Raw genomic sequence first — 25837 nt, forward strand, 5'->3', positions numbered from 1 at the left:
TAATTCCTCAAATTATTTATCCCATAATGTGAATTTTCTTAGAACAATTTCATTCACTCTAAAAGCATTCAGTGAACACCAATAAGATGTAAAGTACCATTCTAGACAGAGTGAGGATACAAGGATGAAAGTGTAGCACAGGCTAGTCTCCCTGGAACCAGAAACATAAAGGGAAGTCACCTTCTCTTTGGAGGTTCTACTCTAAAATCCAAGCATAAGAGAGAAATGCCTTAGGAGGGTGCTATGCTGATAGCTGCCACTAAGTAAATCGCTCACGGCTGATTACTTTGACAGCTCAGGAGAGAATCACTTTTTGGTTAAGGGCAAGAAAGGGTACTTACACACTGGTGGCAAATCCTTTACCCTGATTCACCTACAGCCCCACCCCAGTAGATCCCTGGCTGTTCTCTGTGTTCCAACTGTGTCTTAAGCAGCCTTGTACCATCATGTCGCCACCAACATTACCACATCTCTTGACACACCTGTCTGCACCACTAGACTAAAAACACTTCAAAGGCAGAAGAAGCCATGTGATGACCTCACGGACTCAGTAGTTGTAATAATGGTATCTTAAAAATGGAATAGGCCGTCGCTCTCCAACGCCAGTGCCGCCTCTCGCTCACCGAGCTCCAGCCGAAGGAGAAGGGGGGTAAGTAAGGAGGTCTCTGCACCATGGCTCCTACAAAGCAGACTGCCTGCAAATCGACCCGTGGTAAAGCACCCAGGAAGCAACTGGCTACAAAAGCCGCTCGCAAGAGTGCGCCCTCTACTGGAGGGGTGAAGAAACCTCATCGTTACAGGCCTGGTACTGTGGCGCTCCGTGAAATTAGACGTTATCAGAAGTCCACTGAACTTCTGATTCGCAAACTTCCCTTCCAGCGTCTGGTGCCAGACATTGCTCCGCACTTTAAAACAGATCTGTGCTTCCAGAGCGCAGCTATGGGTGCTTTGCAGGAGGCAAGTGAGGCCTATGTGGTTGGCCTTTTTGAAGACACTAACCTGTGTGCTATCCATGCCAAACGTGTAACAATTATGCCAAAAGACATCCAGCTAGCACGCCGCATACGTGGAGAACGTGCTTAAGAATCCACCATGATGGGAAACATTTCATTCTCAAAAAAAAAAAAAAAAAAAAAAAACAACTCTTCTTCCTGTTATTGGTAGTTCTGAACATTAGATAATTTTTTTCCCATGGGGTCAAAAGGTACATAAGTATATGATTGCGAGTGGAAAAATAGGGGACAGAAATCAGGTATTGGCAGTTTTTCCATTTTCATTTGTGTGTGAATTTTTAATATAAATGCAGAGGCGTAAAGCATTAATACAAGTTAAAATGTTTCAGTGAACAAGTTTCAGTAGTTCAACTTTATAATAATTATAAATAAACCTGTTAAATTTTTCTGGACAATGTCAGCATTTGAATTTTTTTAAAACAAGTAAATTTCTTATTGACGGCAAAAAAAAAAAAAAAAAGCAATAAATATATGAATGTGCCAGCTGATGGTAGCAGTAATAAAAAGCAATGCTGAAATCATTACCTAGGGTTTTTCTTTTTTTTAGTAAGTATCCTATTGATAGAACTTAACAATTTATCATTAGGGACAAAGTAACTATAGACATTAGTGTTTCTGGGTAAATAACATTCTCTCCCATTCCTTATACTTAGTAGTAGGAACTCAGGCATAGTGAACACTTGCTTGCAATGACACATGTAATAAAAAAATTCTTCCTCTAGCTAATAATTTATTGGCTTTTAATCAAGACCCGAAAGTATGAGTATGCTGATGTTTTTTCTTACATGGCTCATCATCTTCTTTATCCCTGTTCCACTAGAACCTTCTCTATCCCTGTTCCACTAAAACCTTCTCTTTGAAAATCTTTTTGCCACTATGCTTTACATTTGATGTTGGTATATGTGTGTGTTCTGATATTTTTGGGGTTTTTTTCTTTTTTTTTTTTGAGACATAGTCTCAATCTGTTGCCCAGGCTGGAATGCAGTGGCGTGATTTTAGCTCACTGCAACCTCTGCCCCCTGGGTTCAAGTGATTCTCCTGCCTCAGCTTCCTGTGGAGCTGGGATTACAGGCGCCTGCCACCACGTCCAGCTAATTTTTGTATTTTCAGTACAGACGGGGTTTCACCATCTTGGCCAGGTTGGTCTTGAACTCCTGACCTCATGATCCACCTGCCTTGGCCTCCCAAAGTGCTAGGATTACAAGCATGAGTCACCGCACCCGGCTAGTATTCTGATATTTTTAAGTGGCATGAATTCACTTTAACAACATAGAGCCTAGAATATTTATAACAATTATATGTGAAATAATAATTATTACAAATAAATAATAATGCTGTGTTTTCTAAAGCTGGATGAGAAATAAATGAGATAAAACATTGGTGGCAGCGGCAATTCTGGCAGCCAGTAGTTAACTTGCTCTCATTCATTGCCCCAAAACTGTGTAACAAAGTCAGGTCTTGTGAAATAAAAAGGTTCAAAATTTATTCTTTAATTCTACAAATGTGTCATATGTACCAACTTTGTACCAGGCTTTTTTCTAAGTGCTTAAGATGTAAAGGAAACAAAAAAGATATAATCTTCATCCTCTCAGAGACAGAAAGGCTAGTCTTGTGTTGAGACAACAAAGGTAGATGACTTCATAAGCAAAAGATTAAACTTTAAAGCCTGTCTCATATATAAGCTACTTCAGACTCAATCTGCAAACTAAGGGTCAAATAGGCCATCTAATCTGGTTTAGGTAAAGCAGACACCAAGCTGAGTAGGTGAGTCTAATGCCCTGATCCTTATCTCTGGAGGCAAGCATGGCTCTGGAATCAGCATGGGAACTTGGTTCCTTGAGACCTCATACATAGACAAATTCAGGGTTTTGTACATAGACGAGGGGTAAGGATAGAAGCTGAAAAATTTCTAATGTTGAAAACACTAAGAGTTACACCTTTCATTTACATTGTATCCATTTATATGCAAGAAATATTTCATAATCAAAACAGGCAGTCAGGAGTGGTGGCTCAGGCCTGTAATATCTGCCGATCACCTGAGGTCAGGAGTTCGAGACCAGCCCGTCCAACGTGGTGAAACCCTGTCTACTAAAAATAAAAAATTAGCCGGCTGTGGTGGCAGGTGCCTGTAATCCCAGCTACGCAGGAGGCTGAGGCAGGAGAATTGCTTGAACCCAGAGGGCAGAGGCTGCAGTGAGCCAAGATGGTGCCATTGCACTCCAGCCTGGGCAAGAAAAGTGAAACTCCATCTCAAAAAAGCAAACAAGCAACAAAAAACAGGCAAGCAAACAAAAAATATTAGGAGCATAATTTCTCTTGAAATGTGCTAAAACTTGTTTTCTTTTTCTTGTCACAAAGGATACCACACATCTACTTATAATTAAACATAATATACACAAGACAAATGACAGCAAATCTCAGGACAGTTCACTTTTAACATTTGGCATTCTGATTCTCAGGTGACATTTTAAGCTACATGATCATCTTAGACTGATCGTAAATCCTCAAGTTGCATTCATTCTTTTGCTCTTTTTCTCTTTATTGACCTTTTCATTCATGGGCACAGAATTCACATAATCACTGTTCTTTAAAAGGTGTTTTTCTGCCCCCTGGCACTACATTTTTATTATTGTCACCTCTTATAAATAAATAAATAAATCCTTTTAAATAAAAGGGAAAGTGGCAGCCAGTAGAAATATTCAGACAGAATAAAGTGCACTAAAAGTGTCTGTAGGGATTTGATTTAAACTTCACAATCTTTACAATCATGTCTATATTTTTACTTCTGAAACGGAATGTATTTTTTTTTCCTGGAAACAAAGGAATTTGTGCTTAAGTTCTTGTTGTGAAGACTAGTTTGCAAAACTGCCATCTACTATGATTTGTGGTCACACAAGAAAGCAGCATTACTCTTCGACTCTCGAACCTCTAATGGCAGTTTTCTTCCTCTTCAGTGTTCCTCCTGTGAGAGACACTGCCATCTACTGTCTTCAACTCAAAAGCAACACTCAAGTCTACCAAGGAAAAGAACTACTACTATGATCTTCCTATTTTTAAATTACAAATTATAATTCAATTTTTACAATGTTATTTTTATTCTAGAGGTCAGGCAAACTGCTATTCTCAATGTTATTAGACCAATTTTGTTCTGATCAACTCTGGGCACTGCCCTACCCATTTAACAATGGGTTCATAACCTTTGAGTCTCATTATTGATTATGAACCCCATTACTCTCTGACAAAAAATAATCCATTCTCACTCTGGTTATATCCCATCAATCATGCTGATATTGCCAGGCAGCTACCATGGACACAGGATCAATCTGTGACTTTTTCTTTTCTGTTTTGAGATAGAGCCTCACTCTGTCGCCCAGGCTTGAATGCACTGGCACAATCTCAGCTCACTGTAGCCTCCGCCTCCTGGGTTCAAGCCATCCTCTCACCTCAGCCTCCCAAGTAGCTGGGATTACAGGCACCTGCCATCACACCCAGCTAATGTTTGTATTTTTAGTAGATACGGGGTTTCACCATGTTGGCCAGGCTGGTCTCAAACTCCTGAACTCAAGTGATCTGCCTGCCTTGGCCTCCCAAGGTGCTGGGATCACAGGCGTGAGCCACTGCACCCAGCCTGGTTCAGTGTTGAACTCTTAAAGTGCTGGAATTACAGGCACGAGCCACCGTGCCTAGCCCTATTTTATTACTAAATGCAAATTATCCCCACATGTTTAAAAGAGTAAGATAAAAAAGAATGAAAAGTTCTTATCACTTACTCTCTAAATCAGAAATAATGAGGTTGTCATGAAGTTTCACAGCACGATGTTGTTCTACTTCATCTTCAAGTTCAAAGATGGTTTCTTTCATGTCACTCCTTTCTGTTTCTTTTTCATCCAGGTCTGATCTTAATTTTTCTAACGTCATATTCAAATCTTCAATTTGTTTCTTAGCTTCTTCTTGGAAGGCTCGGTATTCATCCTCTACCTATATAAAATTCATGATGCAGATTTAGAAAAGTTAAGAGTTGTTCTAAGGTAAGTTCCAGAATTGAGGTACACACAGTTTCTAAGGGGAACTAAGTGTGAGGCACTATGGATAAACTAAAACAACCTGTATAGTAACTGTTAAAAAGTATGAAAAAGCACTCCATGGTAAGATTTTATATAATACGCTTAAACATAAACTGTTGCTGTAACACTGACTGAAATTATATTGATGTATCATTGAACTTAATCAGATTATTTACAAGGAGACTGGAAATTTTCATTTCTCTAAAGTTTGGACTGAAAGCATGTACATTTGATGAATAACATGTTGTCCTAACAAAAATGGTGTCATATTTGTGACGGTTCCAGTATCAAACTGAAAAAGGGAAAAACAAAGCTCAAATAGTGTTTTTACAAAAGTATTATATTAGTTCACAGTAGCCTCTCAACATACATGTGCCAAGAAATAATACCAATCTCCTAAACTGTAACTTTAAAAGTGATCACTAAAAAAACCCTAAAACCTAAATTATTTACATTTTGGCCAAAGATATATTAAAATTTATTTAAAAATCATTGCACTAAAATAACAAACAAATAAAATGTAAGCTAGAATAACTAGATAACTCATGGAAATAAACAGTTCATCAGCAACCACATGGGGTACAGATCCCTGGCCAGAATGCCAGCGGCACTGGGTAGCAGTTCCAACTGAGTCCTCACTATTATGCTGCATGCATGTAAAACAAGGGGCTGGACAGATAATCGCTAAGGTCCCTGCCAGCAATAAATCACAGGCCTCTGAGAAACAGGAGCCTCTATATGCCAAAAATATTTTTTAACTCTCAACAGATTTCTATTTGAAAAACTATTTCTATAGCAGGAGAAGAGGAAACATGCACTGCTGATGCTACAGACTGGAATACTGACTCTCCACCTATAGTACACCAGAACAGATTCGAGATGAGGTAGGGGGAGGTAAAATTTCACGACCCACTCCATAGGCATACTCAGAACTACGGACAAATTCTGGTTTTAGCTGTAATACCAGCCACATCCTCTTAACAGGCAGGATAATAGAAACAAAATACAAGTGAGAGAAAGTGACATTATCTTAAGAATACTTTTCACTGTATTCTAATAAAAGGAAACCATTCTCAAGTTTTAAAAATATCAGCTTTATAAAAAAGCTAATAACACACCAAACCAAACCAGTGACCCTGGTTCTCAGTAAATACTGTGCATGGCAGCTGCCTAATGCTGTCCGGAACATTTTAATTTATTTAAACAATACCTTAGCAATGGCATCCTGTAATCGATTGGCATCATTTCGGGTATGAGCCAGATCTTCCTGCAAGCTACTAGCCAAAGTCTCTGCTTTTTCTTTGTCCAGCCTGACACTCTCCAGGAGGTCCTGAATATCAGATTTGTCTCCAGAGTTATGGATAGAATACAGCTCTGCTACTTTCTGCTTTTCATTCTCCAGCTGGGCCTTCAGGCGATTCATCTCTATCTGGTCACTGGCCACGGTGGCTTTGTACTCCTCTAACGTGGCTGCCAAGGCTGCTTTTCCTTTCTGCTCAGACTCAATAATTCGCTCCATATGGTGACTGCGTTCTTTGAGTGCCCCTATCATTTCTTGAGCTTCCTTGTTGTCCTGTTCTGCCATTTTCAAAGTATTGCTTAAATGCTGCTGGACACCAAGAAGCTGCTCCCGTTCAAAACGGGCATTCTCAGCGAGGTCCATGTAACGTTGCTCTAATTCCATATAGCGCCCACTTTTTACATCTTCATCTATGACATAAGAAATGTGATGCTCATCTAGAAGGGAGCGGAAGTATTCAATCTGTCGACTAAAGTGTTCCAACTTATCGCTCTGCTGACATAAAGACTCCATCAGAATAACCTTCTCTTCTCCAAGCCTTTCATTTTCACTATTCAGTTCTTGGGTAATCTGCTGTAAATCAGCTAGCTCTTGCAGGGTTGCCTGGAGTTCCTCACTTGTACTGTGTTGGTTCTCTTCCATCTGGTGTATCCGTTCAGTCAGGCAAGCCACCGACACTTCACTGGCGTTCCCGCTGCTCCCCTTCCGGGAGCGCTCTATGCTGGGGATGCCTTCCGACTCTGAGGAGGATGGTGCATCCAGTGCATCATCGCTCGATGTGAGGGGCTGGTAGACCTCACTGCACTCGCTGTCTAGATTGTCCATGGAGTTACTGTGCTGATGGTCCATTAGTGTATTTTCATCCTGACTCAAGAGATCCTCCACTGAGCCAGGGGCAGAGCCTTCCACTGAAGAAGTCAGAGTTCCTCCTCCATCACTCTGGTTACCAGGGGTGATTTCTGGGCTCAGGGACTGATAGCCAAACAGTTTTTCAGAATTGTCTAACCTCTGCTCTAGGGAAAAGCCCAATGCATTCAACCTGTCCTTTAACATTCTGTTTTCATTTTTCAGCTGGTTGAGTTCTTCACGGATGGCAGTATTCTGTTCCTGCAACTGCAATAAAGTGGACTCCACATCAGTCGGCTGGTGAGCCATAATGGTTTCCTTCTCAGATTTTTCATCACCCTCAGAATGGTCCTCATTAATGCCCAGCTGGGCACGCATGTCTCGCAGTTCATTTCTCAAATGTAAAATTTCTACGTCTTTAGTTTTTGCCAGTGTGAGAAGATCCTTCACTTTGGCCTCCAAAGCAGCTCTGTCACTGATCTGATTGTCTGATTTAGACTTGCTCATACGAACGTCACATTCTGTAGCAGTTCGACTGCGGGAACGTTTGGCCAATGCCACGTCATTAGCTCCCTGACCTGCAGAAGGTAGTTTTTTGCTCTGGTTTAATCGGGTACGTTCACGTAATCTTTCTCTAGTAGAACTGGATTCTTTATTACCTGTAGAAGTGCTCCGCTTGGTTGAAGAAGCTGTGCCTATGTGTTTAATACAAAAAATGTAAGGCAAAAATGTTAGCAATAAAAGGCTACATAGAATATACAGTTCCTGCCCCAGGTGTAATGAGATGAAATCCAGGATTTACACAATGATTTAGATATACAATAATCTTGCCTTAGAGTCTGTTACTTTAAAGTTCAATGTCTTCAAAACCAGAAGATCATTCATCTTTTAATTATCAAGGAGAAATAAGTTATACACTTTATTTTATATTTTTTTTAAAAGAGCAAATTTTAAGGAATGTGAATTACATCTCTATAAAGCTGATATTTAAATGATATATATTAACTTGAATCCAGAAGCAGGGTTTTAACCAGTTGGCCAGAGGCATAATATTCTAGGGCAAGACAGGCGAAGATGACTCCAGGATTAGCCAGTCAGTGGTAAACTAACTGTACACAGATAGTGAAGGGAGATCACAGGTGGGCAAGAAGGGAAAAGCAGTCTGTGGGCAAACCAAAAATCTAAGCTACCTACAAGAAACAAAAATTTTACTCTGACCAAAGTAAATGCGAAAACGTTTTCACATCATAAAATGCCGCATAAATAGTAACAACTATAACAACAGCTAACATATACCTAGCACTTGGTTATACAAATACATTAACACTTCACATACATTAACTTATATAAGTCTCATTCAACACTTGAGGTAGGTACTATTATCGCCTTGTTTTACAGATAAAGAAACTCAGACACAGATATTAAATAATTTGCCAACATCTCACAGGTAATAAATAGATGAGTCAAAATTCAAACCTAGGCAGTCTGGTTCCAGAATTTGTACCTTGACCAGTATGTTATACTGTCTCTCTAAATGTAAAAAACAACAAAGCACTAATGTTAAATAATGATGATGTGTCAATCAAATCTATGTGAATCACATGATTACTTAATTACTAAAATTTTAAACCTGTGAAAACTGACACAATCATTTATTTAATATGAAAAGAACAGGAAGTTTTCTTTTTTTGTTTTTTGAGATGGAGTCTCTGTCACCCAGGCTGCGGTGCAGTGGAGCGATTTCGGCTCACTGCAACCTCTGCCTCCCAGGTTCAAGCAATTCTCCTTCCTCGGCCTCCCAAGTAGCTGGGATTACAGGTGTGTGCCACCATGTCTGGTTAATTTTTTTGTATTTTTAGTAGAGACAGGGTTTTACTATGTTGGCCAGGCTGGTCTCAAACTCCTGACCTCAAATGATCTGCCCGCCTTGGCCTCCCAAAGTATTGGGATTACAGGTGTGAGCCACCCGCACCTGGCCAGGAATATGTTTAGATACCTGTAAATACTTAAGAAATAATGAATTTTTATGCTAAAAAATAAGATCCACATCTAATCAATAAGTATTTTTAAAGACCCTGTTGGTTCATTAGGTGGTGGGATCCAGGCTGTAGAGGTAACAGGGAGCAAATGATCTCCATGGATATAGGGAGATAGCCACTAACAGAATAGGTGTACAGGAGGGTGCAGAATTCAGGCTGGCCAGAAGATAGATAAGGAGAGGAAGCAGAAGTGAACATGGCACACAGAAAGAAAAAGTACAGTCACACAGTTAACGGAAGCTGCTGGGGAATGTTCATACAGAGTTCTGAAAGACAGGCAGAATTCAGTGAGTCACACTAAGTCAATAAATGATCCTCAGTTGGAAAGAAATGTAAGGAAAATTGCATTTTATGAAAATCTAGAGGATACTGATATGGTTTGGCTGTGTCCCCACCCAAATCTCATCTTGAACTGTAGTTCCCATAATCCCCATGTGTTTCAGGAGGGACCTGTTGGGAGGTAATTTAATCATGGGAGCGGTTACCCTCATGCTGTTTTCGTGACAGTGAGTTCTCATGATATGTGATGGTAACGGGCTTCCCCTTCGCTTGGCTCTCATTCTTCTCCTTCCTGCCACTATGTGGAGAAGTACGTGTTTGCTACCCCTTCCACCATAATTCTGTTTCCAGAGGCCTCACCATCTCTGTGGACCTGTCAGTAAATTAAACCTCTTTTCTTTATAAATTACTCAGTCTGGGGCAGTTCTTTACAGCAAACTGAGAAGTGACTAATACAGATACTAAGTGGAATACTTAGGAAGAAAGCAGAGCAGCAGAGGAGGAATGTGGGCAAGTAGACCAATGAGGTAAGAGAGTCCTCCATTGAGGGGCAGCAGTAAGAATGGAGAAGAGGCAAGAAATCTGTGACAGATATCAAAGGCAAAAGTAACCAGACTGGGAGAAACAACTGCATATGGAGGCCAAAAATGGAAAAAGATGGCATAACACAGTTTGTTTGTTTTTTTTCTAAGGCTCTGTCACTCAGGCTAGAGTGCAGTTGTGCCATCACAGCTCACAGCAACTCTACCCCCTCGGGCTCAGTTGATCCTCCCACCTCCGCTTCCCGAGTAGCTAGGACTACCGGTACACGCCACCATATCCAGCTAATTTTTGTATTTTTTTGCAGAGACGGGGTTTCACCATGTTGGACATGTTGCCCAAGCTGGTCTTGAACTCCTAGGCTCAAGTGATCTGCCCACCTTGGCCTCCCAAAGTACTGGGATTACACACATGCACCATCGCACCTGGCTGGGGTAACTTTTTTCCCCAACATTAATTCCTTTCCCTAGTTCTGTAAGTGGTACTTCATCCTTATCTAAATCAAAAATCCTTACAAAAAAGAACATTTGTTCAAGTTTGAAAGATAAAAGAAGAAAAACTCCTCTATGGATTACTGTAATGAGTAGACAGAATAATCTGAGGTAAAGACAAGTGAATTGATACACTGAAATCAAACAGTCTTAGGAAACTGTCACTGGTGGAGGTAAAGGTAGAGCAGATGAACTGAAGAATAAGGATGTTGTTACAGGCTGAACTGTGCTCCCCACACACAAAAAATTTATATGTTGAAGCCCTAACCCCAAAACCACAAATGTGACTGCACCTGGAGATAGGATAATTAAGTTAAAGAGGTAATTAAGGTAAGATGAAGTCATTAGGGTGGGCCCTAATCCATACGACTGGTGTTCTTGTAAGAGGAGGACATGAGGACACACACAGAGGGACAAACCAGTGAAGACACAGAGAAAGAAGCCATCTGCAAGCCAAAAAAGAGATCTCAGGAGAAAGCAAATCTGCTAACACCCTCATCCCAAACTTCTAGCCTACAGATTTGAGAAAATAAATTTCTGTGGCTTAAGCCATCCAGTCTGTGGTATTTTGTTATGACATCCCCAGCAAAATAAAATAAACATACAAAGCCATACTGGGGCAGCTAATCCGGTGAGGTGATAACTGAATCCTGAGGTCAGGTAACATCAGTCAGCAAGAAACTAAGTATACAAACACATGGAATCTCTCCCAGTACAATTCTAAAGGCAGGAAACCAGAAGACATATAAATGGCAAGAGTATTTAATTTCCTTCCTACCACATCAGCTACAATGTTAAATGTGATGATGACCCCAGGCTTGGGAGTAAAAGACCTTGCCCCACCACCAGCCTTGTGGCCTTATCAAAACAGATCCCCAATAAATATTTACCAAGCAAATAAATGCATGGCCTTTGCCAAGACACTTAAGCTTTCTCATCTCTAAAATGAGGATACTAGTTCTCTCATAGGGCTACAGTAAGGATAAAATGAAATCATGCCTGTAAATCACAAAGTAAGGACTTCAATATTCCTTCTTGTTAATCACAACTATTATCATTAACAGGGGGGCCCAATCTGAAATGGAAGGAAGAATCTGCAAAAAGTCAAAGCAAAAATGAAGACAGTAGGTAATCCTGGGCTAGGAAAGTCTAATACACACAAGAGGGGCTAAGAGCCTAAATTACGATGACAGAAAAGGATCTGATGTAATTTTTACAATTTGCCTTCATAAGCTTTATTACAAATACTTGATCTTATGTTTACTAGAAGTTTTAAAGTTCTTTTTCTATAAATGTAAGAAGTAAAATATGAAAGCATCACTCCTTGGACTGTAGGATAAATTAATTTATCAACTCCATCAAATCTAGAAACAAATACCTGTTACTGAATGAAGAAAGATGGCAGAATTAGAATGAATGGATCTAGGCACTAATCATCAGAGGCTTCTAACATCATTTAAAGAGGGACAATCAGAAACTATGTGTTTCCTGATCGATGGACACACCACCACCTATGAAGGAGTCTTGTATTTTGGTTGTTTTGTTTTCAAAATGGGGTGACAGGGACCTGAATCTGTCCCATAAGGCTCCAATGCCATTTACAATAAATACAGACAATAAAGGGTGATGGGCAAAAACATCATGGGGATATTGTGATATAAAAATCTAGATACTCAGAAACTCTATAGGTCATATGACCAGCTTTCACAAAAATTAAACTGTAAGAATCAGGATAAACCCATAGATTTTAAAAAAGAAGATTTAAGAGACACATCAGCCAATTATATATGGACCTACATGAGTTCTGATCCAAACATAGACAGTAAATAAAACAAAAATACTTATAAGACTGTTGGAAATTTAAATACTCATCGAATATTCAAGTTATGATTTAAGGAATGATTATCAGTTATTTTAAGGACTGATAATGGTATTATGATTATATTTTTGAAAGAATCCTTCTCCTTGAACAGGCACGGTGGCTCACGTCTGTAATCCCAACACTTTGGGAGGCTGAGGCAGGCAGATCACGAGGTCAGGAGTTCGAGACCAGCCTGACCAACATGATGAAACCCCATCTTTACTAAAAATACAAAAATTAGCCAGGCTTGGTGGCACATGCCTGTAATCCCAGCTACTCAGGAGACTGAGGTAGGAGAATCGCTTGAACCTGGGAGGCGGAGGTTGCAGTGAGCTGAGATCGCACCATTGCACTCCAGCCTGCATGACCAAGTAAGACTCCGTCTCAAAAAAGAATCCTTCTCTTTCCAAGATAATAAAATATTTATGGACAAAATGATATGATGTCTGGAATCTGCTTCAAAATAACAAGAGGGGAAGGTGGGTATCAACGAGTTACAACTGGCTGTGAGTTGATAATGGTGATGGGTATCATGAGTATATTGGGCTGAAATATCAATCCACCTACTTTTCTATGTCTAAAACTTCCTATAATCAGATGGAACACTGTAAACACCAATGTATCCTGCCTATTCAAACAAAAAAGCAGCTGAAGTCTCAGACTGAGTGTCACCCATACCTGTGCTAATCTTGGATTTGCTCTCCACGGTGGTCATGGCAGGGGCAGACGATGAAGGTGCTGTAGATGGGCAGGTGCTTTTCTTTCCTTTAACACCATTAGTCACCGTTACCCCTCCGGCCATTCCAGCTAAAAGGTCATCACTGCTCTTGGTCTAGAAGCAACAGAAAATAAAAACAAATTTACTAGATCAAGCAAGATTAGATATTTTGAGACTCAACAAAGCTCATGACTTTTATACTGAGTTCAAGAGCCCTATTACCAAAACTTTCTAACAGGTAATAAGCAGCACACCATACTGTGTTACAGAAACAGAACTTCTTTAGAGGTTTATAAACAATCATGTGCTTCTTTTTAAAATAATAAAATCATACATGTAATCAAAGACTTTATGGAAGCCTGCTATGTGTCCACACATGCCAGATTCAGATGATGGGGGATAGCACATGATATCTTGGGGAAGTCCTGTAATGCCACAGGAAGTGTCATCTTGCAATTTCTAGAAAGAAGTATCATTGAGAGTCAAATAATCTTCATTGTTCTAAGGTGATTCCATGATGAGACCAGTATCTAAAAGAATTTATTCTGAAATTTACTTTTTTACTTTGTAATTCTGTAGTACTCAAATTTTAGTCACAATTGAAAGGAAGTATTTTCTAAAACATGCATAAAATATTAATTTAAAAACTAGAGACTTTACAGCTTGAGCAAGGGTTCTGTTGTCTAAACGATCATTATTACTTGAGAAAGACCATTTGCAATATTTATATTTTATAAAGGCAATTTTAAAAATATGAGCCTTAAAAAAAATACTATAGATAATAAATTGGCTATAAATTTATTATTCTAAAACGTAGTGAAGAAACATTTTTACTTCTCCTAGAAATGGAGGGAACACAGAGGAGTTAAAGATATGTGGGGGAAAAAAAGAGAAAAACTACTTTTTAACAAAAGAACCCTTGGCCGGGTGCGGTGGCTCAAGCCTGTAATCCCAGCACTTTGGGAGGCCCAGGCGGGTGGATCACGAGGTCAGGAGATCGAGACTATCCTGGCTAACCCGGTGAAACCCCGTTTCTACTAAAAAATACAAAAAAACTAGCCAGGCGAGGTGGCGGGTGCCTGTAGTCCCAGCTACTCGGGAGGCTGAGGCAGGAGAATGGTGTGAACCCGTGAGGCAGAGCTTGCAGTCAGTGGAGATTGCGCCACTGCACTCCAGCCTGGGCGACAGAGAGAGACTCTGTCTCAAAAAAAAAGAACCCAAAAGTTTTCTCTCTTTGGCATGAGTTAGCCAACTGACTTACACTATCTTCAATCTGGAACCGTGCTCTCTCTCAGATAATCAAGCTGAATTCATTTCTACAAGTTAAGATAGTTCTTAAGTAACTAATCTCTAAAGTCTCTTCCAGTTCTAAATGTCAGTGAATCCATATGGAGCATATTTCTGCTATTCAATTATGAAAGTTCTAATACAGTACCATTAGGTTAAAAAGAGGCAGAAAAGGCGGGGCACAGTGGCTCATGCCTGTAATCTTAGCATTTTGGGAGGCTGAGGTGAATCACTTGAGCCCAGGAGTTCAACACCAGCCTGGGCAACATAGGGAGACTCCGTCTCTACAAAAAAATTTAAAAACTAATTACCTGGGCAAAGTGGCACATGCCTGTAGTCCCAGCTACTGGGAATGTTGAAGTGAGAGGATCGCTTGAGCCCAGGAGGTCAAAGCTGCACTGAGCTGTGATCACACCACTGTACTCCAGCCTAGGCAACAGAGTGAGATCCTTTCCCCACCAACCCCCCAAAAAAGAGACAGAAAAAGGGATAAATATTTTCAATGAATTAAACAGAATTCAACTCTGGTAGTTTAGGGCTGTTACATTATGAAATCTAGAATATATAAAAAGAGAGGAGACAATGCATTAATTTCAAGGACTGTTCATATTCTTTTTCTTTTTTTTTTTCTGAGACAAAGTCTCACTCTGTCACCGAGGCTGGAGTGCACTGGCACGATCTCGGCTCACTGCAATCTCCACCTCCCGGGTACAAGCAATTCTCCCACCTCAGCCTCCTGAGTAGCTAGGACTACAGGCATGCACCACCATGCCCAGCTAATTTTTGTATCCTTAGTAGAGATGGGATATTGCCACGTTGGCCAGGCTGGTCTCAAACTCCTGGCCTCAAGTGATCCACCCACCTTGGCCTCCCAAACTGCTGGGATTACAAGTGTGAGCTACCACGCCTAGCCTATTCATATTCTTTAAGACTTGTTTCTGTTCACAAAAACTGGCCATCAACTATGATGCCGAAAAGTCACACAATGAAAGTCATACCACTTTCCGGCCAATTTGTCCCTCCTCTGTTAGCCAGTAAATAAACTTGACACATTCTTGTATTTTCAATCTTCTTCTATATCCTGCTAATAAAAGTAAAATTATCTTTGAACTAATTTTTCTTCCTCCATAAATTAAATATTCTTCCATTTGATAATAATTACATTGAAAACCACCCCACATTGTCATGTCTAAATGGATGACTCATCACACTTCTCTGGTTACAATTTGCCTTTGGGTAATGACAAAGTTAAATATACATAAGGGCACCAAATCACAAACTTTGCACTTGTAATAATTAAGACAGTACAGCACTGGAACAAGAATAAACTAGTGAAACAGAGTCCATAAAGAAACTGCATATTTATACACACTTGATTTATAAGCAAAGCAGCAGTGCAGAAAACAAGAATTTTCCAGAAAATGGTGCTAGGTCAAGTGTATACACAATGGGGGCAAAAATAAATGCTGAGACCTACTTCACACCATATCAAACATAAAGTCCAAGGTTTTCTATGATTTTAAATCTAAAATTGTAAAACAAAGACTTGATCATGACTACATACAAATTAAAATCTTAAAAATAAAAAACCCTCTTAATTAAAAAACGCTAAAATGTTTTGTACAACCAAAAAAATCATAAATATAATTTTAAAACATAAAAAAATGGGAAAGTATATTTGCAATATCTCACAAATAAATGGTTAAGGTCCCTAATACATACAGAATGCTTTAAAATTGAGGGGAAAAAGACCAAAAAAAGACAGAAAAATGAGAAAAATGAATGAATCACACAATCAATTTACACACAGAGAGAGAGAGAGAGAAAATGATGATCAACCTAACTCATAATGAGAGAAATGCAAAATAAGCAGCACTTGTCACTTAACAGATTGGTAAACACGCTCTTTTGGGAAGAATATGGAGAAACAGGCACTCTCCTTAGTAGCTGAGGGGATGCACCTTGACAGTCTTATGAAAGGAATCATGCAATATCTAACAAAGCTACACATGTATTTACCTTCTGCCTAGCAACTTCACTTCTAAGAATTTAACCTGAAGATACACCTCCAATAATACAAAAATACATATGCACATGGCTAATTATTCACTGCAGCATTGTTTTTTATTGCAAAATACTGGTACACCTTAAAGTATACACAGGAAAGCATACGCAGTACACTTCAGTGAATGCAATGAGGTATTAAACAGCAATAAAAAGAAAGACTGCTACAAATTGGTATGGAGAGAAATTTCTAGAGTACACTAACTGAAAAGATTAACAGAGTTCAAAAGAATATATTTTGCCACCTTTTGTGTAAAAAAGGAAGTAAAAAATGTGTATTTGCTCATTTATGCAAAAAGAAACATGAGAAGAATAAACAAAAACTAAATTGCCTGTTAACATCTGGGGTGGGTGGGAACCACATAAGAGGGAATGGGTAAGGGGAGGGACACTTTTCTGAATATATCTTCTCATATAGTTCTAACTCATGGAGCCATGTTAGTGTTTCATATGCTTAAAATAAACAAATAAATAAAATTTAAACAAAGATAGGAAAAGCCTAAAATGGAATAGGATAGGAACAAACAGATTAAATATTTCAAATGAACAACATAACCCAAGTATTTTTTCAACACAGTAGTATTTTCACCATAAATCCTCAAACTCTCAAGCCAAAGACAAAAGTATGCAAATATTGAACTTCAGGCCAGTTGCAGTAGCTCACACCTGTAATCCCAGCACTCTGGGAGGCTGAGGTGGGCGGATCATGAGGTCAGGAGTTCAAGACCGGCCTGGCCAACATGGTGAATCCCCCGTCTCTACTAAAAATACAAAAATTAGCTGGGCATGGCAACACGTGCCTGTAATCCCAGTTACTCAGGTGAGGCAGGAGACTCGCTTGAACCCGGGAGGCAGAGGTTGCAGTGAGCTAAGATCTCACCACTGCATTCCAGTCTGGCGACAGAGCTAGACTCCGTCTCAAAAAAAAAAAAAAAAAAAAAAAAATGAACTTCAGTTGATAAATTTGTTTTTCACAGTTGTACAGATAATTCTAAACCTATTTTCTGTACATTCTAGGGTGGAGAAAACAAGTAAATATAGGTTGTAAAAGCCCGGTGTTTCAGTGTTGGATAAATGGATTACAATTATAGGATGTGGAAAGGCTGTTATAAACCCTTTAAGTCGATGGAATTGGAAATATCAGGGTGAATTCACACATTTCAATAGATACAGATATGGAAATTGACATAGGGGTGTGTGTGTGTGTGTGTTTGTGTGTGTGTGTCCCAAAAGCAATTAACACATCTAACCTCCAGGTCTTGGTTTGTAAGTACTATCCTCCGCTAAAAGGAACAAGGCCTCCTTGAAGAAATGGCTGATTCTAGGGTTGGGACTAAAAAGGTACAAAAGTTATTGTGCCAGAAATGAAGGAAGTGCTCAAAGAGTAACAGGCACACGTCAAAAGGACACAGGAACCAGCCTGACGGGGCTCCCAGTGGACAAATCAGGGATAATCTAGGCATAAAACTAAATGATCCTAATAATTTATACCCCACTGAGTAAGAATCTATGAATTCACAATAAAATAAATGAATATATAAAACAAGGGAAAGTAAAAATTCTTCCTTGTAGCAGAATGCCAACTAATACATGTAGAAGGAATGACAGAATTAGAAAACGTACCATGTGGCAAAAATCTCAGTACTAACTGATTTGGGAAAGGACTATCCAAAAAAAATGCTAAAACCAGGGTGAAAAGTGATTTTCTTCTATCTATAATATTAAAGCTGAACATAGATATACCCTATGGTCCAGTAATTTCACTCCTCGTTCTAGAACCAACACGAATGGGTGCACATGTGTATTAATACAAACATATAAAAATGTTCATAACAATTATACTCATATCCACAAAGAAGAAACTCCAAAAGTCTGCCAATAGTAGTAAAAGTCTGTCAATAGTAGAAGAGATGAACAAACTGTGGTATATTCATCCCATGGATTACTATCCAGCAATGAAAAGGAAGCGACCGCTGCTAGATACAACAGGACAGACAAGAAACCAGACACACCAAGAACATAGTGTATGACTACATTCCTGTAAAGACCAAAAACTGGCAAAATTCATCTCTGGTGCTAAAAGTTAGAATGGTAGTTACCTTGCGGGGGGACAGGAAGGGCAATGATTAAGCAGAGGCATGGTGGAAGTTTCTGAGGGGCACGTATGTTTTGTTTCTTGAACTAGGTGGTGACTGCAGGTTATGTTTCATTTTATGATGATTCACTAACCTCAACACCTATGCTTTGTGGACTTTGCTCTATGTATGCTTTACATCAACAAAAAAAGTAACAATAAAACAAAATGCAACTCTGCATTTTCCAACTTACCTTTTACCCTAAGCTACTAGCAGGCTCTCTGCTATTTTTCCCTATTTCAATTTCTGCTACAAAATTCTGTAAAGGCATGTGCATTCCCACACATAAACATCCCCCATCGGCAAGTCTAAAAACATGAAATTGATGGAGGAATAAATGTTCAGTCTACTCTATAACTGATGCAAAATGCAAATAATTTAGTACAAACATTCCAGACACAAATACTGAAATACTACAACCAGGTACATATACTTCTCAAGGTCAAGCCGGAGTTTCACAGTCTGCATCTTTCTCTCAAATTTGAAGATTTGTTATCAAATTTTACCTTTCAAGTTTCAGAGGTGGATTGTTCATACTGTTAAACGTCTACACTGTATGACCACAAATAATCATGGAGAGTTATCAATTATAGATTCTAATTGAAGCTTATTAATTCATATCTGTAATTTTTAGAAAAAATTATCATCAGTATAATGGAAAAGTATATTACTCCAAAAGAACTAATCATGAACACCTGAATAGTAAGTGAACCCTGCAAAGTGCAGGCATGCAGGAAACCCTCTCTACATGGAAAATAATCCTCTCCACTGACTGTGACAAAGAAGAATTAAGCATACAAAGGCTGCAAGCCCAATGACACAGCTCCTGACAAAAGTGGGAATAATGTCCCCAAAACTCACTGTGAGCAGCAGTAGTGTTTAGTACTTACAAAAGCTCCAACCAGCAGTGAAGTGTTCTGGATCAAAAGGATCCTTCCCCTTAACCCTCAACTACATCTAGCCTCAAACAATACTTGAAATGAGAGAGGTGAAGAAATGCATATCCTGTCACTACAAGAAGAGAGTCAGGAGAATATCATGCTGTGACAGACACACAGGTGTGGGTGTCCATAAATGAATGGGTGTGTGCACATGCTGTCTCAATAATTAAGCCAAACACTTCATTCATCTAGTTAATCATCAATGCTCCATGACAGTTAAAGGAATCCAAATTGTAGGAAGTATCTAGGTGCCAGAGAAGCATAGTAAAATTTAAAAAGTTAGAAAAATAAAATAACACTTTTAGTCTGTGGGGTCTCAAAGCCCTTCAATGTTTTCTATTGTTTCTTTTCACGATTTTCCTTTTCCTTCTGTTTTTACTTTAATCTCCATTTAAGGACTTTTTCCTTCCCCTCTCTTAAGTGAAGGCAATTGCTCCACTCCAGGAAAAGTGTTGCCAAATAGCTTTACCTCTGCCCTGACCTTCCTGCTACACACACACACACACACACACACACACTCACACATCCCACTTAAACAAACTTGTCAACGCAGCAGAGCCAAAGCTATGGACAGCTGGCATGTGCTGGCAAGAGTAAGTGTACAGTTTTGCTTTACAGTGGAAAAGTACTCACTGCTCAAGACCTAACTCCCAGCAACTCCAGATCCAAGACTCAGAAGATGTAACATGCCTGCTCAGTGCACATTCCATAGTAAACCTCCAAAAACACTGCCGGCCACTGGCGAAGAGGCCACAGAAGGAAGGCAGCAGTGCACATCCAATGCCAACATTTCAACCTGTTCTTCCAGTCACGTAAATAACAGGTCACCTAGTCACACAGGCACTCCACGTCAGAGAGCCCCAGCAACTGAATAACCAGTTAGGTCAGAAAATGTCACCTGTCTTACATCAAAGAGCAGCAGCATTGCCACCAACAAAATGATTCAGTGTGGTCACTGAGACAATGGAAGCTGGGCAAGGGTCTATTCCTGGTACCATCCTCCAGGTCACAGAATGATACCCAACAATTCATCAGGGCCATAGCAAGGAGAAAATCTGTGTGCATCTCCAAGCCAAAGGAATAAGCCTGGGTTCAGTTCCAACAACCTTAGAATAGAAAAACCAGCATTTCCTGTTAGATCTTTCAACGCATATAAGGAAGTTCCTCATCACCTGTTCCAGGGTTCCTTCTTAAAATAATTAAGCCATGATCTATCAGGGCCCTGCCTGGAAAAAAGGATTTTGAACAGATCATGTTTCCAGTTGTGTTTGCGTACGCACACCCCTAGTCCAGCTACTAGAGAGGCTGACGCAGGAGGATCCACTGAAACCAGGAGACCAGGCTGGGCAGCACATATCTCATCCCTTTTTTAAAAAAATGGTAATACTAATATCTCATCTCTTTTAAAAAAATGGTAATAATAATAATATCATCATCATCATGGACCAGCTGCCAGAAGAAAAACAGCAATTTGTGGCAGTGAAGGTGAGAGAGACAGGCAGATAAAAACACCTGTCTAGGGGTCACAGGACTGTCAGACTTGGCTCACATGCCCTTTTCATAAAACCTTCCCAGGCTTGAAACAATTATTTATCTACCTGAAACTGTTCACAATGCTTTACTGCTCTTCCAGGGTATCTGACATTCTCCCTGGGTATTTTCATTAGTCATGTTTGTGCCTTGCCTCCATCCTTTTCTCCACAAGCTCCCTGAGGGCAGAGTGTACCTCCAGCTCACACAATTACAGCATCCTGCACAAGGCAGGTGCTTAATTATTGTTTCATGAACAAGCCTATTGTCTGGTTTCATTCAAAAAGACAGACCAAAAACACCAATTACGTCTACCCCACTGTAAGCTCTCTTCAAAGGCCAAGTGTTCCCAGCACCAGAAGAGGGCACACCCATAAGAATGCTCATTTAATATATTAAACGTCATATTTAAATTCAGTCCTCCAAAAACCCATCATGTATTCAAACATCACCACATGAATACCTTTGACAATGATGCTGCTGTTCCAGGTTTTACAAGTTTGCCTCCCGTAGAAGCTGAAGAGCTGTTTTCAGGTTTAACTTTTTCTGCTGTTTGCGTTTTACTTATTCCAGACACTTTAGGCACTGAGCCAACACTCCTGCTTGCTTTCTTCATTCTGGGCTGCCTCTTCGTGATGCATTTACAAGCAAATCTGTGGGAAAAAATGGCATTACACTGAGAACGTAACTGGAAGAAAGCTCTTTAGAAATTTGTTTTCAAAGAATTTTACCATATGATAAAACTGTTTGAAGGCTAGATGTCACTACAGAAAAGTTGAAAAACTTTTTTTTTTTTTTGAGACGGAGTCTCGCTCTGTCACCCAGGCTGGAGTGCAGTGGCGCAATCTCGGCTCACTGCAATCTCCGCCTCCCAGTTTCATGCCATTCTCCTGTCTCAGCCTCCCCAGTAGGGACTACAGGTGCCCACCACCTCATCTGGCTAATTTTTTGTATATTTAGTAGAGACGGGGTTTCACCATGTTAGCCAGGATGGTCTCGTTCTCCTGACCTTGTGATCCGCCCGCCTTGGCCTCCCAAAGTGCTGGGATTATAGGTGTGAGCCACCATGCCCAGCTGAAAAATTCTTAGATATACAAATCAGAACACACCTTATTTAAGGTTTTATCCTTGAATATTACTATTTTGAAGTTATTTTGTACATTCTAGCTCATTTAGTAAAAAGAATGTCCTAGAAGATCTCTAACAGAAATGACTAAATATAACACAGTGTAGATTATCTTCAGCATTTAATAAAGCAATAATCATCCTGGCATTTCAGAATTAGCCATTTGCAGGTATCTAAAAGTGATCATACTTTCCAAATTATCCAGCAAAGTCCTAATTTCAAATATTTGCTGTAATATCCCATATAAGTCAGCAGAATATCTCAGAAATCCCAAAATTCAGGATCTAAACCTACTTCCAAGTATACCTCTCTCATCAAGAGGCAGCAGGGAAATTCTTTTTTTTGAGACAGCCTTACTTCAGGCTGGAGTGCAGGTGGTGCAATCACAGGTCACTGCAGCCTCGACTTGCTGGACTCAGGTGCTTCTCCCACCTCAGCCTCTCAAGTAGCTGGGATTACAGGCATGCACCACCAAGCCTAGCTAATTTTTTGTAGAGATGGGGTTTTGCCATGTTACACAGGCTGGTCTCGAAGTCCTGGGCTCAAGCGATCCTCCTGCCTCGGCCTCCCAAAGTGTTGGGATTACAGGCATGAGGCAGTGTGCCCAGCCAGAAATTCTTTCTCAAAACATCAGCCCCAATATTGGTTCAGAAAACAAAACCATTCTATATACCTGGAAGCAATATGGCAACAGTTTTCCTCCACCTAAGTGGTACATACTTAATTTCACAGCTAAGAGGACTTGAAATAACACTGACAACACACAAAGCTGAAGCCAGATAAGCTCTTAAATACGCATTTGTTAACTGAACTAGAAAAAGCAGTCTCTGTGATAATGTTTAGAAAGACATCTTGGATCATTTTGGGTGAGTAATAAAATTATAAAAAATGAGAGCCTATTCTGAATGTAAGGTTTATGTATGATGACTCTGATAAACCATATTGAGCATAAAAAGAAGCTGGTCTATTTTATGAGGATTTCTATACACTAATAAAAAGGAAATAACCTTTTGGCAAAGGCTCATTCCAATGACTTTACTGAATGTTCTACCTAGACTGTGCTTGAGCACTCTAGATTTATTTTGCCTTTACATAAAACAATCTGTATCAACTGGTTTGGTGGGAGGATAGTGAGACAGCGTGAAGGGGGCTGTGCTCTACCCTCAACACGGTAAGGCCTTGGAGAAGAAGAATGCTGCCACTAACCTCAATCAAAATACAACAAACCCTCAGAGATGCTCCTGTAGCTTTTCCCCAACTTCTTAGTTATCCCTTACAGAAAATGATGCATATGGTAATGATCAAATTATCTATCTACTCTTAACCCTTTTGCTTTCTACTTTCCTAATCCAGTTGAGTAATCTGCCCAGGGTCCCTCTAGTTCAGCTCTCTCATCTATTTCCTACCCCATTCCAGGGAATACTGAAAATGACCAAGAGAGATTCAAGCAGCATCCGTTGACAGGTATAACATACAGTTATACTGATCCCTGCTAACCAGTAACATATGCTTTTCTCACCTACTAAAATGAAAGAATTAGATTGGATGCATTCACTTAACTCAAGGTACTGTAGAAAAACCAAATCAAATTATTAAGAACCTTTCCTTCAACCTCTCACTATTTACTCAACTTCTCACTATTTATTTATTTATTTATTTATTTTAGACATAGTTCCGCTGTCACCCAGGGTGGTGTGCCGGGGTGCGATCTCAGCTCAGTGCAGCCTTTGCCTCCTAGGCTGATCCTCCCACCTCAGCCTCCCAAGCTAGCTGGGACTACAGGCATGCGCTACCACACCTGGCTACGTTTCTGTATTTTTAGTAAAGACAGGGTTTTACCAGGTTGCCCAGGTTGGTTTTGAACTCCTGGGTTCAGGTGATTTGCCCCACTCAGCCTCCCAAAATGCTGGGATTACAGGTGTGAGCCACTGCACCTAGACAACTTCTCACTTTTTAGCTTCTCTTCTGTAAGTCTTATGTCGTGTAAATGGCTCCCCAAACTTTTTTCTTCTCACCTTTCTACCACCTTCCGTGCCTGCACTCCTTTCTACTGTACCACTCAGATGCTCAACCATTCTCAGCCTACCCTTCCAGCCTCTGTCAAATTAACATTTTCGACCAGGCATGCGTGGTAGCTCACACCTACAATCCCAGCACTTTGGGAGGCCAAGGCGGATGGATCACTTTAAGTCAGGAGACCAGCCTGGCTAACATGATGAAACCCCGTCTTTACTAAAAATACAAAAAATTAGCCAGGCGTGGTGGGGGGCGCCTGTAGTCTCAGCTACTCAGGAGGCTGAGAAAGGAGAATGGTATGAACCCGGGAGGTGGAGTTTGCAGTGAGCCGAGATCATGCCACTGCACTCCAGCCTGGGTGACAGAGCAAGACTCTGTCTCAAAAAATAAAAATAAAAATAAAATACAAAAATTAACTGGGTGTGGTGGCACACACCAGTAATTGCAGATGCTCAGGTAACTGAAGCATGAGAATCACTTGAACCCAGGAGGCTGAGGTTGCAGTGAGCGAAGATGGTGCCACTGCACTCCAGCCCAGGCAACAGAGTGAGACTCTGTCTCAAAAAAGAAAAAGAAAAAAACATTAACATTTTTTAGACCATCACTGTCTAATAGAACTTCCTAGTCAGGCATGGTAGGACACACCTATAGCCCCAGATAATTGTCAGGCTGAGGTGGAAGGACTGCTTGGGGCCCCAAAGTTCGAGGCTGCAGTGAGCTAGAATCACATCACTGCACTACAGCCTGGGTGACAGACTCTGTCTCTTAAAAAAAAAAAAAAAAGGCCAGGGCAGTGGCTTACACTTGTAATCCCAGCACTTTGGGAGGCTGAGGCGGGCGGATCACGAGGTCAAGGGATTAAGACCATCCTGGCCAACGCGGTGAAACCCCGTCTCTATCAAAAATACAAAAATTAGCTGGGAGTGGTGGCACACACCTGTAGTCCCAGCTATTTGGGAGTCTGAGGCAGGAGAATCGCTTGAACCTGGGAGGTGGAGGTTGCAGTGAGCCAAAATTGTACCACTGCACTTCCAGCCTGGCAACAGAGTGAGACTCCATCTTAAAAAAAAAAAAAAAAAGAAAAGAAAAGGAAAAAGAGGAAGGGAAGGGGAGGACAAGCGCAGTGGCTCACACCTTCTGAGGCAAAAGCAGGAGGATCACTTGGGGTTAGGAGTTCAAGACCAGCCTGGGCAATATAGTGAAATCCCTTTTACAAAATATCAAACAAACAAAAAAAATTAGCCAGGTGTAAGTGGCATGCACCTGTAGTCCTAGCTACTCAGGAGGCCAGGCAGGAGAATCCCTTGACCCCAGGCGTTAAAGGTTACAGTGAGCTACGATGTTGCCACTGCACTCCAGCCTGGGCAACAAGAGAAAGACTCTAACGCGGTGGCTCAAGCCTGTAATCCCAGCACTTTGGGAGGCCGAGGCGGGCGGATCACGAGGTCAGGAGATCGAGACCATCCTGGCTAACACGGTGAAACCCCGTCTCTGCTAAAAAATGCAAAAAATTAGCCGGGCGTGGCGGCGGGCACCTGTAGTCCCAGCTACTCAGGAGGCTGAGGCAGGAGAATGGCGTGAACCCGG

The 25837-nt window shown here is 40.4% G+C and overlaps 1 protein-coding gene across 10 annotated transcripts in view; it reads right to left on the reverse strand.

Annotated features, from left to right (window-relative positions):
• Positions 1 to 25837, reverse strand: part of SPECC1L (sperm antigen with calponin homology and coiled-coil domains 1 like) — a 143171-nt gene that overhangs the window by 87077 nt on the left and 30257 nt on the right. For 7 of the 10 annotated variants that reach the window (XR_012089524.1, XM_037994800.2, XM_037994798.2 and 4 more), the window contains 4 exons: positions 21572 to 21761; positions 13112 to 13265; positions 6288 to 7918; positions 4784 to 4991 (listed from right to left, as the gene is read on the reverse strand). Coding sequence is in view for 9 of the 10 variants with exons in the window: in XM_037994800.2 (XP_037850728.2) it covers positions 4784 to 4991; positions 6288 to 7918; positions 13112 to 13265; positions 21572 to 21724 (2146 nt within the window). In the remaining variant the exon portion in view is untranslated. Of the gene's footprint in view, positions 1 to 4783; positions 4992 to 6287; positions 7919 to 13111; positions 13266 to 15436; positions 15523 to 21571; positions 21762 to 25837 lie in introns of those variants that run through there. The other 3 variants (XM_037994803.2, XM_037994806.2, XM_037994808.2) reach the window with 3 other exon arrangements.

The sequence above is a fragment of the Chlorocebus sabaeus genome, chromosome 19 (genome assembly GCF_047675955.1).
Source record: "Chlorocebus sabaeus isolate Y175 chromosome 19, mChlSab1.0.hap1, whole genome shotgun sequence".
Classification (NCBI taxonomy): Eukaryota; Metazoa; Chordata; class Mammalia; order Primates; family Cercopithecidae; genus Chlorocebus; species Chlorocebus sabaeus.